Genomic DNA, 17170 nt, shown 5'->3' on the forward strand with positions numbered 1-17170 from the left:
GGCTTTACATAAAAAGAATGAAGATATATAGAGTATATTACTCTTGTAGATAATAACTAATATCAGTACCCCATATTACTCTTGTAGATAATAACTAATTTAAAACCAATGTAGTTAATAATGTGATAGAGCCCATCATGAAGAGACTCCTATCATATTGCTCTACAAATACGGTAATATATAATCTCTGTTCTTAACACTTGTATATATATATATATCAACCTATTTTTTGTGTGTATATATATGTATATTGACGCTTCATTTATCAAGTTACTCCTATATATAGACAAACAACATATTAATTAGAAAGTGAAGACCACTGTCAGTCACACACTCTTGGTGTTCTTTTCAATTGAACATACGTTGACTTCTGAAACAACCTTCTCCAATTTATATATATATATATGTGATATTGCGTTTGCTGTGAATGATAGCTAGCTATGGATTCAAAATCCTATAATTCTTATACTTCAACCATTAACGAGCGATGGAAGGTTTGTATATTTGTAAGCTTCTTAGGTTGCTTCATGCTTCTTTTGTGTCTTCGTCGTCCCAACCAACATTTCACTTCTTCAACCTCCTCTAACCTCCCATCTTCGGCCACTAATATCCCACCAACAATTTTTACTAAAAATGGATCACAAATATTGAACCAGACAAGATTTTCGGTCACTAATATCCCACCAACAATTTTTACTAAAAATGGATCACAAATATTGAACCAGACAACGGCCACGAAGGTGGAGAACAAGTACTGTAACATATTTGACGGAAAATGGTTGTACAATCCGATGCAAAAACCATCATATGATAAGTCCAAATGTCCATTTCTTAGCAATCAGGTGAGCTGCCAGAGGAACGGAAGGCCAGATTCCTACTATGAGAGTTGGAGTTGGGAAGCGAAGGATTGTCAGATTCCAAGGTGAGTGATTAATATATTTGTGTTTTGCTTAATTTAATGTTTTAGTATGTCAAGTGATTGGTTGGTTTTATGTATAGGTTTAATGGGACAGAAATGTTAGAGAGACTGAGAGGAAAGAGAGTGATCATAGTTGGAGATTCCCTTAACAGAAACCAATGGGAGTCTCTTGCTTGTCTCCTCTACTCTGCTATTCCTCCCTCAAGGGCTATTGTCAACTATCAAAAGGGTGACTACAAAGTCTTCACCGCAAAAGTAAAATTTCAGTTTCACCTTCCATATTAGATTTTAACTTTTTTTGTTATATGTATGTATATATCCATATACGCTGTGTATATTTCTGTGTATATATGTGTGTGGAACCCTGAACTAGTGGGATTCTTGTTTTGAATGATACAGGACTACAATTGTAGTGTGGAGTTCTACTGGAGCCCATTTCTTGTGGAACTATACACAGACCAAACCAATGGCACTAAAGTTTTGAGGCTAGATGAAATTGTGACCATGGCTCACCGTTGGCAAGGGGCCGACCTTATGGTATTCAACACCGGTCATTGGTGGGTGCACCTCCGAAAGTTCAGAGCGTAAGTGGATGTGATTTTGGTCAAGTTTCATGAATTTCAACCATTTGGATTATTATTATATATTTTTTTCTCCAACAATTGGAAATTGACATTTAATATTGCATAATTGCAGGTGGGACTTGTTTGAACGCAACGGAAGATTGGTAGAGGATATTGAATTAATCTCCGCACTTGAAATGGCCATGAAGACTTGGGCAAAATGGGTTGATAGTAATGTGGATTCAACCAAAACTAGTGTGTTTTTCAGGAGCATTTCGCCTGAACACAAAGGGAAGAATTGGTGCTACAATCAAACCAAACCCATCATGGATGAGTCCTATGAGCCAATATTTCCAAAGCCTGTGATTGAGGTTGTCGAGAGGACAATCAGTGAAATGAGGACACCGGTGAAGTACTTGAACATCACCAAGCTATCGCAGTACCGGAAAGATGCACATCCAACGTTGTACGGTACAAAGAAAGGGAAGCCCAGGTCTTTCTCCGATTGCAGCCATTGGTGCCTGCCGGGGCTGCCGGATACATGGAACAGGCTATTGTTTGCACATCTGGCGCTTGACACCTCTAGCGACAGTGCGAGTTCGTCACATGTGATTGTTTGATCCTCATTGATTGTTTTTGTTTTGCACAGGAACATAAAATTTAAGATTCAGAGTGTTCCTGCGACTCAAGAAATATATCGACTCCATCCGTAGACACTGTTTCAATTTAATTGCTTTTGGTTAGTTATAGCGGCCAGACTAATTTGAAGAACTTCGGGATAGGAATTGGGAACCAAGTTGAGACAAGTTCTAACAAATTTAAGTTTGTAGAACCAGATGTAACTCTGACTTGGTCTAATTTCGAACGAATGATGAATCTACAGAATATCATGTATGTATTCACCTCTGACCATGAATGGATACCTCGCCTTTTATTACCCCCAACCTTACCTGCCGCAAACCCTAGAAAGATAACCATCAACAGCAGAGTTCATCTTCCATTGCTGTCATCCCCTTGTCTAGTAACATAATGAACTGTATGCAACGACCAAATAGCTAGAAGTTGAATCAGTAATCAGCAACAAGGTCTGACATGGGAAGATTAATAAGAACACTATAGGAGACTACATGTTAAAAAGTAAATAGGGCAGCATCATATGCATACATATCTTTAATCATTACATAAACCCCATATATCAGTTAACCACTAAAATGTGGATCATTATGCTATTGTACCACTTCAATGTAATGTTTTATGGAGAGAGATTGAGCTGCCATTAATGACATCCAGTATAGTACTCTTTATCCCCTACAACTGTATGGGGTAACCAGATACAATCAAGTGAAATCTTTATTTACAGAAGCCTTGTGAATAGTGGTGTCTAGAGAAGCTCCCACTCAGACTCGCAAAAGTCGGTGGTTGGTAAATTGTGTGTCTCTGCATCCATGGTAAGAGTTGGCACCCAATTCTCTCCTGTTTTCTGGCACGACCTTGTGCCAACATCTTCATATTGTACCACAAGCTGCTCGTACTCCTGTTTCCTTGCTAACCTCATTTTTGAAGAGAAAGCTTCCTGGATCTTTTTCTGAAAGGAAACATCCCATCAATGAGAAGTTCCATCAACGAGAATGTTGTGTGTGTGTGTGTAACACAGAGAGAGAGAGAGAGAGTGTACCTTGTATGACCTTTTTCCGTCTTCCCTGTGAGAAACAAAACAAAGTTTGCCTCCATCTACCAAGACACAAGATTCCCCCAGCTTCAGCTTATCAAATTGTACAATGGTTTCCATCCCTGGCTCAGTAATTGCATTATTCTCAACCATGTCCCTATTACAGTCCCCTGATTTTCCTGTAAAATTTCTCCTATGTCAGTAGATAAATCGAAGAATTTACAAAAGGAAGCATTACAAAAAAAAAAAAAAATAGCACTTAGTACCACAAAGATTGTTTGATAGAGGAGGAGGACAAGGGAGATAGAGGGAGAGGCAAATATGAGATGATTTATGAGATGCACTTGAAGGCAGTAGACAAGCTTCCAAGAAGCAATATTGCCCATGGAAAATTAAAAGTGTCTTGATTTCATGTCGTTTAGAATCTGTGCATCTTTTGTTCACGTCTATTTGAAGAATTTCAAATGATTTCCCCCACAGTAGTTATGGCTGAAGGATGAACTTGAGCTTCCAAGTATAACATAAATAAATAATAATAATAATAAATAAATAAAATGGAACGTTCCATTTTAAAAGACGTCCAAACAAGCCCAACGTCCATAAATCGAAAATCGTACACCAAAGATATCAGCTAAATATAGTTCTTGAGCAAAAAGCGTAAATATAAGCATACATGTAACTGAAATTAAGATTGGATGAGTGTTGAGATGTCTATATCGTGACCAGAATATTGAAGTTAAATAACAATTAAATAAAATTGTGGAGAAATGATGACTAGTTTATATTCAGAATTCAAGCAGACAGTATATACCAGTAGCCAAAGGACCGGTGAAAGTGGAATTTCACAGACTCATGTAGCTTATTCGTATACTAGCTGTTTAAGATCATGACAGTGTGCAAAAGTGAAATTGAAGCTTCCATACAGGAAATTTTATCTGACCGAAAGTAACTAATGGGCAATGAAGCCTACAAACAACATGGCAAAAAATAAATATATCTTAATATATAAACATTCTATCAAATAAAAGTCAACACTAATAATTCAGGGAAAAAAAATCAACACTAATATAAAAACTGAGACTTAAAAATCATAATAATCAATAATGATCCTTGCACACCGACAAGGACATAGCAAGAACAAAATATTTCTTACTTCAGTCCCCCCCCCCCCCCCCCCCAAACAAGATCAAACTTTTTATAATTTTTTAAAAACCTTCGATTTGATTATGGGAAAACTACACATATGTAGAATTAGGAACTCTAAATAACAAGTTGATCAATTTTAAAAGTTGATTTTTCACATGGATTGAATTAAGCAAAATAATTACAAATAAATCAAGAATTATTGCTAAGGTCAAAAATGTCCTCACACTCTTATTCCAAAAATAAAAAAATACATTTTTAAAAATTATATAATTTCAAAATATTAAAATAGATAATTAAGAATTAATTTAACTAGAAAATAAAAATTCTCTATCGCTTCTCTTTGTCATCAATCAGTCACTAACGTGGAGGGACTGTACTTTGGATTGCCTTTGAAATTGATGGCATCTAATTTGAAAGGTAAGAACTGAAAAGGGAAGCTTCACAAATATGACAGTGATGGACATCACATAGAAGATTTTTCAATTGCTACCTAAATTAAACTATAATGGGAAGTATTGGAATATCCATATGCCTTTCGTTTTGGTTGTCAGATCTGGCTCCTCTCAGTTAAACACTCTGTGCCAGTACATCCGGTCAGAGATCTACCACATTGTTCCCTTAAAAATAACACCTTGTTTCAACGCCGTCTTCAACCGGAAAATTCAAGAACGTGAGAGATTCCACGTCGCCGAAATCACACAATAACCAAGCGGAGACTCCACGTCGGATTGCGAACGGTTTCAGAACTCCATCTCATTCTCTTCCTTCTCTATGCATAAACATCAAGCCATTCAAGCATATGCTTTAGAGAGAGAAAGCGATGAAGGTGACGTAGAGAGAGAGAGAAATCGTTTGTTCATTGGAGTTGCAGTCAATATAAATCAGAAAAGTGGATTCGTCTGTGGGCCGCCGGAATCACATCTGATGCCGAGGCTATCACCACCAAACAATCTCCATCACCTTGACTCGAACTTCCTACAATTCTTGCTCAAGCCTCCTGCTCAAGCCTCCGAATCTAAAGTCTCTGCAGAATCTGCTAATGTTTCACATCATACCCAGAAAAATCGAATCGGACGGGTGGGTGGGTTGACTTAGTGAGTCGACTCCGCATGACACGCTCTCCAACACCCACCATCTCCATTTGATGACGAGTGAGGGTTCCGGCCAGAGAGTCGGCGATCTCGCCAGGGTAGTTCGCCCGGACCGATTTATATATATGTGTGGAGAGAGAGAAAGAGGGAGGGAGGAAGTAGAAGACCTTGAGAGCATCTAGAGAGAAGGAAGGTGGGTGGTGCTGTCTCTGGATATTGGTGGCTGATTGATGACGAAAGAAGTGATAGAGAATTATTATTTGGTAGTCAAACTAATTTTTAATTATTTATTTTATTATATTGAAATTATATAATTTTAAGAGGATATTTTGATATAAGAGTGAGGATATTTTGGACTTGAGCAATAAAATTTTTTTTATAAGTGGATTTGAGCAATAAATATTGATGTATTTATAATTAATTTGTTTAATCTAATCAAAGTAGAATATTAACTTTTAAAACTGATCAATTTTTTTTATTATTTTGGGCTCCTAATTCTAACTATGTGTAGTTTTCCTTTTGATTATTACTAAAATTAAACTTCTTTTATTTCTGGAATTAAACCCTTATTTTTATGCTAAAGCAAAATCAAAACCGACGTACAAGGTTCAATGGTAAAATGTTGTCAAGAGCCCAATATGTGGCGAACACAAGCAGAGAACAGTCCTAGAAGTGTTTATGCAACACATGCCCGACACGGATACGGCTTCATTTTAGAAGCATTTGTCCTTTCTAGGCAGTAGTGCCCAGCAACTACTACAATATAATGGTGCAGCATTTCCTTCCACAGATATACGGAGGTTTGAAAATCATTTTGGTTCCCGCTACTGAGATCAATTATGAATTCTTCATTCATCATCTCTTTTTTTTTTTCATAAATTTCTTCATTCATCATCTCTTTTATGCATTACTTACAAAACAAAATAAGATGATCCAACCTCAATGTTCTCCTTTTCCTAATTTACTCAACGACAAGAAAGTGAAGTTCCACATCAAACATTTGAGACAACAATACCTGTATGGGACGTAAAGAGCACCCCACCAGCAGATTCACCATATTGTGCATCCTTAGTAGTGTATGACCCTGAAACCAACCCACTGTTCGTACATGTGTTTGCAGCTGCCAAAACAGGAAGTTAAGAAACTGCAACTAGAGGAAGTCAGAAATATAAGCAAATAAAACAGCCAGTATGTAATCACCATTTGATTCTACTGCTAAGCAATCAGTTCCATCAGCAGAGGAAGTACTTCTCACTATTGGTCCTTGATTCCTACTGGATTCAACTGATAGAATCATATCAGACATTGGGAGGTCAATTAAAGCATCCGTGAGAGACGAAGTTGCCCCCGCAATACTATTATAAGTTTTCCCTCCTCCAAAGTCGTGTGTAACTTCAACTGAAGTGGGGTTTGATATCATAGCTATCTGGTCACAAGCTACATCATGATTTTCACTTATTTTATAACACAACGAAGACCTGCTCGAATCTTTTGATACAGAAGCAATTGACCTTGTCACTTCAGATGAAGGTTGATAGTTCTTTTTGGAGTTCCTTTTGATACCAAAAAGATATTCATCAATAGAGCACGCCTCTTTAACGGAACTCCCAGAAGATGTGGGTGGAAACTGATCCAAATCACAAAGTCTGCTGAAAGATGATAAACGGTCTGCATCCCAACCAGTACTCACTTCAGAATCCTTAGTTACTTGCTTATCGACCTTTGTAGGATCTTCCTTGATGCTTGATTTTGGCTTAGTTACTTGCTTATCAACCTTTATAGGATCGTCCTTGATGCTTACTTTTGGCTTCTTATATATCCCAACATCAGCATATGGGTTCAGAAACAAGTCAGCCGCAGTCACTTCCAGAGGATCTGTAGAAGATGGAGGAAGCAAATCTTGCACAACATCTGAATAGAACTTTTTGACACTTTCACCGACCGTTTGCACCTGATCTTCAACATACTTAACTGTGTCCTACCCAAATAAATAAGTGATGTTGTGATTAAAAAAATGCCAGCTTCAGTAAAAGTATATATCTTAATACATCCACATAATGCGAATGAGTATCGCATGAAATATATCAAAATCAAACAGACAGAAGGATTCGCATAGAGGATAATAATTAATCTCTTTCAGGGAAGAAAAAGGAATGTAGTGAGATCTATAAAGATTGTAAAGAAAAACCATCTCAAGAGAAAATACTAGTAATTGAGAGGAGACTCGGAGAGGAAGGGGTAATATGGTTGTTGCAATCATAGTTGTACTACTATGATCTTTTAACAATAATATAAGCACTGGCCTTGCAGGGTAGTGATGTGCAGCTACCTCCGCACTTGCGGAGTTTAAAGAATGGAGCCTCAGGAATACCCTTGTGACTCATAAGGACTGGACGGAAGCCTAGTAAATGGGATAGGCTCAAGGCTAGATCACTAAAGATGGAGAAGTACATACCTGGTACATAATTTCTTCTGCCTCCAAGCACATAGCTTCGAACTTCTGATATATACCCCCAACCCAAGTGATACCTTTAAACTCCATAGTCATCATAAGGTAACCTTGCAGGATAGTTGCTCCACTTTTGTGTGATTTTATTTAATTCCTACTCCGAGATGATGCTACTCTTCAACTGCAGAAATTCAGATGATTTTTTTTTTTTTTATCAAGGCATGCAGTTGTTTCACTGAACTATGTATGATATCCTAGCTTAGGTAGACGTAATTTGTATATAGACCAGAAAGATTCGAACAAAGAAATGCAGCAGCAACTGATTAAAATAGTTTACATGGTAAAGTGTTAAAAGAATTTCAATGACCAATTTCATGTAGTCCCACCCCACAAACTAAACACTGTTATAAAATGAAACACTCTGTAGAACACCATTACTACAATCTTCAGTTCAGGCATTATTCAATTTTTATTTATTTATTTATTACATAGGCAAGAAACTCACACCCCCACTTTTGCCAATATGGGGACTTGAACCATTTACTTTCTACTTTGGAGTTTGGAAAGTGAAAAAGTATGCTACAATCCTTGATGGTAGTCATTATTCAATTCAATGGAAGTAGGGTTGAGCCAACAGAAATGTAGAACATTTCATGTCAGTTTATGCAGGCTTTATATTCAATATTCCTTACGAGCCTAATCAATGCTAAAATTTATCTAGTGCTTCAATTTAAACCCCCTGCATATCACCCTTGTAGTAAACATTTTGCAGATAACGTTAAACATCAAAAAAATTGCAAGACATCCCCTTCCGTCAAGTTATTTTTAAGAAATAACAGTCAAAGGACGGGACTATTTGAAAATCCGGATCGTTCTTTTAAATTAATTGCATAAAATGTCCATGAACTCTAAAATATTTGCATACTACCAACGGAATATTTGCATACTACCAACGGTACCAGGGAATACTGTACACATTTCTTATAATTCAGGGGCCATTTGTAGAATTAACCTTAAGGGCAGTCGTAATTTACACACTTAACAGCCACCTAATTATGATAAGGTAGTTGCCTTATTTTACCAGAGCCGAATTTTTATAGGTCAGGGGATTTCTGGGCAATTAACATATAAACTGCTTTATCCCTAATTCTAGGGTTCTTAGAAGAAAAAAAGTAGCATCCTTTCAGATTAGGCTTATAATAAGAAGGATAGAGCTGTTACAGTACAAGCAAATAAAGTCTCTACCACCAAAAACTTGTCAGAGATTAATATGAAATGTTTAACTAAATTAAAAAACCAGAACCCACATATAGTGGTCGAGAAATATCACAAAATATATAGAGATATAAAATGATATACACAGAATTCTATAAAAGTAAGGCATAGAGAATTACATATGAACACCCAGAAGCAGAAAGCTGGAGAAATCAAGGTCTAATAAAAAAAACTCAAAAATCAATCTACAGACGAAAATACATGAGAGAGAGAAAACTTTACAGGAATCAGAAACGTAGAGACGGAGTTCACTGTGCCTTCTGCAAGCGGAACTTTGACAGGTGGACAAGAATATACCTAGATTATGATCCAAATAGTTATATGAAATCAAAACAAAAACTCGGTGGGTTATTGGGCCCCCACTATAGTTTGGGCTACAATTGGTTGAGCCTCTGTTAACCACAGAATTCTAATGGACTCATTACACGCATCAGGCCCAATATTTGAGCAACCTCCACTAAGGACGTCATCAATTTGACCCTCCCGTTCCTTTCTTAATAAGAGGGATGTCATCAATTTAACCCTCTTTGTTTGGATCGAGGGATTTGAAGAGAAAAGAAAGGGAAAGATAGTGATTAGGGTATTTGGATGGAAAGAATAAGAGAAAAAAGAAATGATTGGGAGGGGCAAGCTTGATAAGATTTGGAGGGATTTAGAGAAAAATGGAACAAATTACAGAAGGGGTAAGCTTAAGAGTTGAGAGACAGCGTGTAATACCCCTAATTTTAAAAGGATAGTCTCGGCATTTTAATTCTGATTTTATTGCAGTTTTGTTTGATTAATTGTTTATGTGCTAAATTGTTTCCTTGTTTTATTATTTATTTTTATTTAATTGTTTACATTTACTCGTATATTTAAATATCGTTATGTGTTTAATTGGTGGTTGAATTGCATTAATTGGTAAATTGTGTTTTATTTTCATTAATGGATAAATTATATTTTTCTTATCTTTTCTTTAAATTGTTTTAATTAGATTAAATTAATGTAATGGTGATAGTTTTAAATTAGAGTTCACGAATGGGCCGATTAAGTTTCAATTTAGGGTTTTAATTGGACTTAGGTATTGTAGTTGTTTATAAATAGTTACCATACGTTTGCCTAGGGTTTTAGAACCCTATTCACGGCACAGTGAAGGCAGAGACATAATAGAGAGAGGGTTGAGAGAACAGAGGCACCGTAAGGGCTACCAATGAGGAAAACAGAGAGGACCAAGGAGGTTGATTGTGGATTAGAGCCGGAGCAGTAGGAGGCTTGACAATATTCAGTATTTGCCGGGAACTTAGAGACGACGCCGAGATTTCATAATTGAAATCACAAGCAAGTTATTTTCTTTCTTTCTCCCGTTGGTCTGTGTTCTGTACACCTAGATAGTCTTTAAGAGTTTAATTGGACATTAACTGAATCTTGCATATTTATTATGTGTTAAATTAATTTTCTGTATGCGTTGAATTAACTCTGTTACAGTTCTTGCAAGTCTGGGTTTCAGTTTGGTTTTTAAGCATGTTAAATCGGTCGCGGTTTTAATCACTGTAATTAATTCCAACTGTTGTAAACAAGTCATTGGGATGCTACTGGATATAAATAAGACTCTTAGATTCAGTATTGAAGAGGAACAGAAGAGTTGGAATGGCCGGAGACGAAGCAGATGGTCAGAAACGGAGGAGAACTGGACTGGAGGCTCTCAGAGAGGGAGAGAGCCAGCTCCATGGAAGTGGGAGCCGGCTCCCACCCCGTTAAAGCCGGCTCCAAGAAGCATGGAGCCGGCTCCATGCATTAGGGAGCCTGCTCCCGAGTTCATGGAGCAAGCTCTCTCATGTTTGCGCTTTCTGGACTTTTCTGACGATACTGTTTGATACTGTTTGGACGCTTAGATCGTTCCGATTAATTTTGGGACTTTACTGGGGGTTAATAATTAACTTTAGGTGTTATCAAGGTCTCTAATTGCATAAGTTACCCCATTATATTAATGGAATTAACATTGTGCAATTTAACAACTTTGCATGTTGTTAACGGTTGGAAGGAAATTAATTGTTTAATTTTAATTTGGTGATTTAATGAGCTATGGTATGATTTTAAATCTTGTTTTAGATGCACAGTAGGGTTATTTAATTAATAGATTTGACCTATGCATGCTCTGGATTTTAAATTGCTGAAATATTAATTCTTTTCTGCAAATTACATGAATAAAGGATTGGATTTAATTGCAGAGATGTTTTACACTATTCTGCAATTAACTGGATAATAGTTTTGAGCTGGATTATGGTTTTGGATTTTAATAGTTGAAATATTATACACTATTCTGTAATTAACTGGATTATGGTTTCGAACTTTAATTGCTAAAATATTATACACTATTCTGCAATTACGTGGATTTTGGTTTTGAATTGGATTAAGGTTTTGAACTTTAATTGCTGAACTGATATTTAGGTTCTGTAATTTACATGGATGATGTGGATTGTATGCATCAGTATGGGACGGTGGCATACTAGGGATGGTTTAGTACAGAACGCTAAGACCTACCCTATGGGAATAAGGGAATGGACTGTAAACATTGAATCCTACTTATATTTAGGTCAGATCAACTGAGTAAGTTGAGTGATTACATGGATTAACTATTGATTATAGTTAAGTCATATCAACTGAATAAGTTGAGTAACTAACTGAATTATAAATCGTGTGTCAGATCAATGAACAATTGAATGATATATTCTGGCTTAGAACGGATTTTAAATATATGATTATGGTATCACGAGATGAGCTTGAGTCTCAGACTCGTACATTAGGGTGCATATATGCAGTGGATGCGTAGCTGGCTATGATAGGTGGAGGTGTACCCTGTTAGGTCTAGGTACTCATTGTGATACCCCCTAATTTTGGAACACGGATTGATCAAGTCCGCGCACAAAATCAAGGGATATCAAAACAATTTAAGTATTTAACAAGCACAGAATACAAAGATGAATAATAAAGAATAAATAAACCGCTGAAGAAAACTAATAAATAAATATTACTTAATGATTCTCCAACAATTACAATTCGGAAATCCCATAACTCAAGGACCCCTTAAAACATTATCCAATAATCCAATACTATTTAAAAGTACACAAGATGAATAGACGAATGACAGTCTCCCAGCTGCGGATCCTCAACCTCGAGACTGGAACCTCTAATAACCTGAAAAATAAATCGTGGGTTAAACCCTACGAGCAAGTTCACTCTACCAGGCCTCTGAAAACCAATAAGCAGATCATCTCTGATCAAAACCAAACCTAATAAAGTTTTAACTTTAATAAAGCACGATATACATGTCTATATATAATTATATATACTATACTAATCACATCCATTAATAGGTTTATTAAATTTCCATACCTATTAAATAATTATTAAAATAATATTCATACCTAGACCAATCTACCATTTCATTTTATAAAAACTCCTTTGACCTTAATCCCATCCTAGTCAGTTGTCTAATCATTTAAATAACAAATTATAATAAAAGAAATACTCTATTTAATCCCAACCCGATAATGATTTTAATTGTTTAAATCACATATCCAAAATCCAAGTTTTGACAAATCATCCACGTCTTCCCCAATATTATTTTATTAATGTAAAATAATACACTAACCAGTAAGTACTAAACTATTCTCATTTAAGAATATCTAACCCTAATCCAATCCATACATACAACAACTATAGATGATATTTTAATCATCTAACACATAACAACGTAATTATGCTTTGGCAAATCAACCATGCCATTGTAAATATTTTTATTTATATATTGGCAATTCAACCATGCCTCCATAAGTATATTTATTTATACATTGGCAATTCAACCATGCCTCCGTGTATGTATATTTATACATTGGCAATTCAACCATGCCTCCACAGGTATATTTATTCATACATTTAATTAGCAATTCATCCATACTTTCCATATATGTATTCTATTCATACAAATATTTAAGTAATATATTTAATCATTTGACAATTCATCCATGCCCACACTTTAACCATGAATTAACTTTAAAATTAACAATACGCGAAATCATACATAGTCATCACATGCATATTATACGCATATTATTAATTTAACAACCAGCCTATTAAGATATGCCAAATAAGAATGATAATATTAATCATCTTAATGATTTATATATATATATATATACCTACACATATGTTATTTAATGTATTTATGTGTTTAACACCTTCTTTAATAATCCTTGATTATTTAAAATCAATATACATACATACATACATATATATATATTCATCCTTCCATACAACTCATAGACAAATTAAACTATATATACACATATATAAATAATTTTATATATATATATATATATATATACACTTCCTTCCATAACAAATTATTAATTTATTATATTTACACAAATTAGTGCAACTAAATATGTCAGAAATAGTTTCCTTTAAATACTCCATATTGGTTTAAATAGTTTTCCGACACTTTCTCACTAAAACATAAATATTTCCTAGTAGGATGGGAATCTGATAATGAAATTGGTACCATTGGAAAGAAGACGAAAAATCCTTGAATTTGAGCTCAAGAATGACCCAATTTCGATTTAAAATGACTAAGTTATGACTGTTTTAATTTCTAGTGTCGAATTAGGCCAACATAGTTTCCCACGCGCGCCCAAGTGCTTACTATGCACTTGCACGCGCTGGATTCAAGCCTCCTTCTGTGCTGGTATTGGCTAAGCTCTTTCAGCTACCGTGAGCTCACTACACTGAATCCATCACTTCCTTTATGCCGCATCCAATGGTCATAAATGAGTGCGCAAATAAACACGCTCACACTAGATTATTTTCTATTAACTATAATAGATCTAAGGTCCAGATCAGCGAGTGCACCATCTTCTCATGGTCTGCAATACACCAAATAATCCCATAGTTGACCAGACCACTTCTATGGTCCAGATACACATGCGCACCAAAGTTTTATGCGCCGCGATGCACCATATCAATTCACATAAGTTTAATTAATCAAATGGCCCTAATTGGCGTATACACCCTATTATCCTACACCGCGCCGCACTGGATCAATTCTTTATTGTGCCGCCGCTCCACATGCGCCAGTTACCTAGTATATATATATATATATATATATAATTATTTTCCTAACAAATAATAGGAAAATAAATCCTAATAAATTCCTAAAAAATATCAGAAAAATTCCAGAAAATTACAGAACAATTCTAGAAAATAAAGAAACCATAATTAACTCTCTTGGGTCACAAATCCACCTATAGATTGATTTTAAAATATACATAACACCTATATATATCAATTAAAATCCAATAATCTAAAAATCAAATATAATAGTTTATACTTTTTAATTATTCCGATCTAACCATAATTTTTAAACAAATAAATTTAATTAAAGCCTTGATACTCAAGGTGAAATCCTTATGAGTTCTAAGAGGAAAGTTAGAGAAAACTCGCCTGAAGGTTTCGAAACGAAACCGACGCTTTAAGCTTTAATTATCTCTTCCAATTCCGACGTCCTCCTTTTCAGATCCGACCTCCTCCTTGTCAGCCCTTCTTCTTCCTCTCTCTCTGTCTGTTTTATTTTTCTAGCGTGTAAAACCTTTAACCCTAAAGCCTTATGTGTATTTTTATACACCTTAAATTCCAAATCCTATTCCAACTAGTATTATGAATTAAAATAATAATCTTTAAATAATTTATATCTATAAACATATATATATATATAAATATATATTCCTTCCATAATTAACTCATTAGTTAATTAAATCATATATACTTATAAATCCTATTCCAACTAGTATTATGAATTAAAGAAATAACCTTTAAATAATTTATATCTATAAACATATATTATATATAAATATATATTCCATCCATAATTAACTCATTAGTTAATTAAATCATATATACTTATAAATCCTATTCCAACTAGTATTATGAATTAAAGAAATAACCTTTAAATAATTTATATCTATAAACATATATTATATATAAATATATATTCCTTCCATAATTAACTCATTAGTTAATTAAATCATATATACTTATAAATATCAATAAATATATATCTATATATATATCTTTCCATAACAATTATTAATTAATTATATTTATATATAATTATATATATATATATATATATATATATATATATATAATTGATACAAAAGTGATCATTTAAATAATTAAATAACCACGGACCTTCATTAATTAACCCAATAAGGTTTCATACAAGCCCAAGACCACATCTTTTGGTCCAACTTTCCTTAAGCCCAATCCAATTAATTTAAATAAATAAGATAATTAATTAAATACAGAAATTAAAATAACTAATTACATGAAGCACATAAACAAACAAGAATTTACAACTAAGTCATATAATACCAATAAAATCAACACACCAATAATTCAATCAATAATCAACCACACAAACAATCAATCATCATACATAATCACGAAATATAACTTAATTAAAATAAGATAATTAATCTAGCACTCAATAAAATAAAATAAATCATTGAAAAATAAAATAAAATAATTAATCATAATTAATAAATCTTTTAAAATTATCGGGGTATTACACTCATGCCCACCTTTGGCTGCGTTTTTGCATGTTGCCTTCTACAGGTTGAGACCCCTTTGTAGTCCAGTGAATGTCCCTTAGTGTGGATATATATGTATTTATGGACTAGATAGATATTGTTAGATATCTAAGATGTATCTGCGTATCAGGTCACTGTATGGATTGCAGTTAGATTAGAACTTATTCATGGGCCTGACCCACTCTTATATTCTTTTCAGGTACAGGAGGGTTCCAGCCTTAGAGCTTGATCGTGCTTGTCGGAGGCAGTCACTCATTCATCTATTTACGTAGGATTTCTCTCTATGTTTTAGTTTGGGATTTTATTTTCAGTTTCCAGTTCAGTTGGGATTTTGTTTAGGGGTCCACTAGATGGATTCCCGAGTTGTACACTTGGAGGTATTGGAGAATTGGATTATTATTATTCATTATCATTTTAAGGATTTTATATTTAATCATTTTTATCAGAGTATTTGTTTTATTATTTAATTCTTAAATCTTTTATATTCTGTGTTCATTTATATATTAATTGTCTGATATTCCCTCGGGTTTGGGCCTGATCAACCCATGTCTCGGATTCGAGAGGTATCACACAGCGGATCGGCTGAAGCTTTGCGAACGGCGACCGAGCTGGAACAGCGGTGATGGAAACTGATAGATATGGGTTTTGATTTTTTTAACAAACTGATTCTTGTAGATTTTGTAGTTTGCAGTTGCAGAGGAGAGAGAAAGGAATAGATATGAGTTTTGAACTTCTGATTCTTGTTTTGAGCTTCTGATTCTTGTATATGGGTTTTGAAAAATAGAATATATATATATATATATATATATATATATATATAAAGAGAGAGAGAGAGGAATACATAAAATAGAAGATATATTTATATATATATATATATAGTTTGCAGTTGCAGATAGAGAGAGAGAGAGAGAAAAAAATTATCCTTTCCCTTATTTTCTCTCCTTTATGTTATCCAAACAACAATATTATCAATTCCTTTCTTTTCTCTCCTATCTATCCAAACATGAATATAAATTATAGCTATCATTTCCTTTCCTTTCTTTTCTTTTCTTTTCTCTCCTGTGTATCCAAACGAAGCCAAATGAAAGGGATACCTACAGAAAATACTTCTAAAGTATACTTTGCGTAGCACTTTTATCCCTTACTTAAAAGAATATGTAAAAAATATTCTTAACTTTTCACATTGTGCAAAAATACCCTTCCTGACATAAATTAGTATTGTAATACCCATTTTGCTCTTTTACTTTTTTGAAATGCCCAAGGGGTATATATGCTACCAATCTCATAGTATAGGAGTGTTATGTATACATTACCTTCTTCTTTTTTCTTTTTCTTTTTTGAAACTTTTTTCTCAAGGTATATTTCTAAACTTTTTTTTAAAAAACTTTGAGAATTTGTAAAATAAGGATTTGAATTTGTTGATATTTCAATT

At 34.3% G+C, this 17170-nt stretch overlaps 2 protein-coding genes across 3 annotated transcripts; one reads left to right on the forward strand and one right to left on the reverse strand.

The window, feature by feature from the left end:
• Positions 1-352: 352 nt before the first annotated feature.
• LOC132308948 (protein trichome birefringence-like 42) lies at positions 353-2278 on the forward strand. The gene is made up of 4 exons (XM_059807251.1): positions 353-922; positions 1000-1174; positions 1319-1494; positions 1616-2278. Exons 1-4 carry the CDS (start codon positions 441-443, stop codon positions 2100-2102), a joined length of 1320 nt encoding a protein of 439 aa, XP_059663234.1. The 5' UTR covers positions 353-440; the 3' UTR covers positions 2103-2278.
• A 334-nt stretch (positions 2279-2612) lies between these two features.
• On the reverse strand, positions 2613-9414 carry LOC132308947 (uncharacterized). 2 transcript variants are annotated; one of them, XM_059807250.1, is made up of 6 exons: positions 9335-9414; positions 7844-8018; positions 6589-7366; positions 6404-6508; positions 3158-3330; positions 2613-3067 (listed from the first exon to the last, which is right to left on the reverse strand). In XM_059807250.1, exons 2-6 carry the CDS (start codon positions 7937-7939, stop codon positions 2864-2866), a joined length of 1356 nt encoding a protein of 451 aa, XP_059663233.1. In that variant the 5' UTR covers positions 7940-8018; positions 9335-9414; the 3' UTR covers positions 2613-2863. The 2 variants fall into 2 exon arrangements, with proteins under 2 accessions (XP_059663233.1, XP_059663231.1); XM_059807248.1 differs by having other exon boundaries at positions 9232-9396.
• Positions 9415-17170: the final 7756 nt, after the last annotated feature.

Source organism: Cornus florida, unplaced genomic scaffold (genome assembly GCF_030987335.1).
Source record: "Cornus florida cultivar Cherokee Brave unplaced genomic scaffold, ASM3098733v1 CherokeeBrave_3.0.0_Hap2_Chr05, whole genome shotgun sequence".
In the NCBI taxonomy this organism is placed as follows: domain Eukaryota; kingdom Viridiplantae; phylum Streptophyta; class Magnoliopsida; order Cornales; family Cornaceae; genus Cornus; species Cornus florida.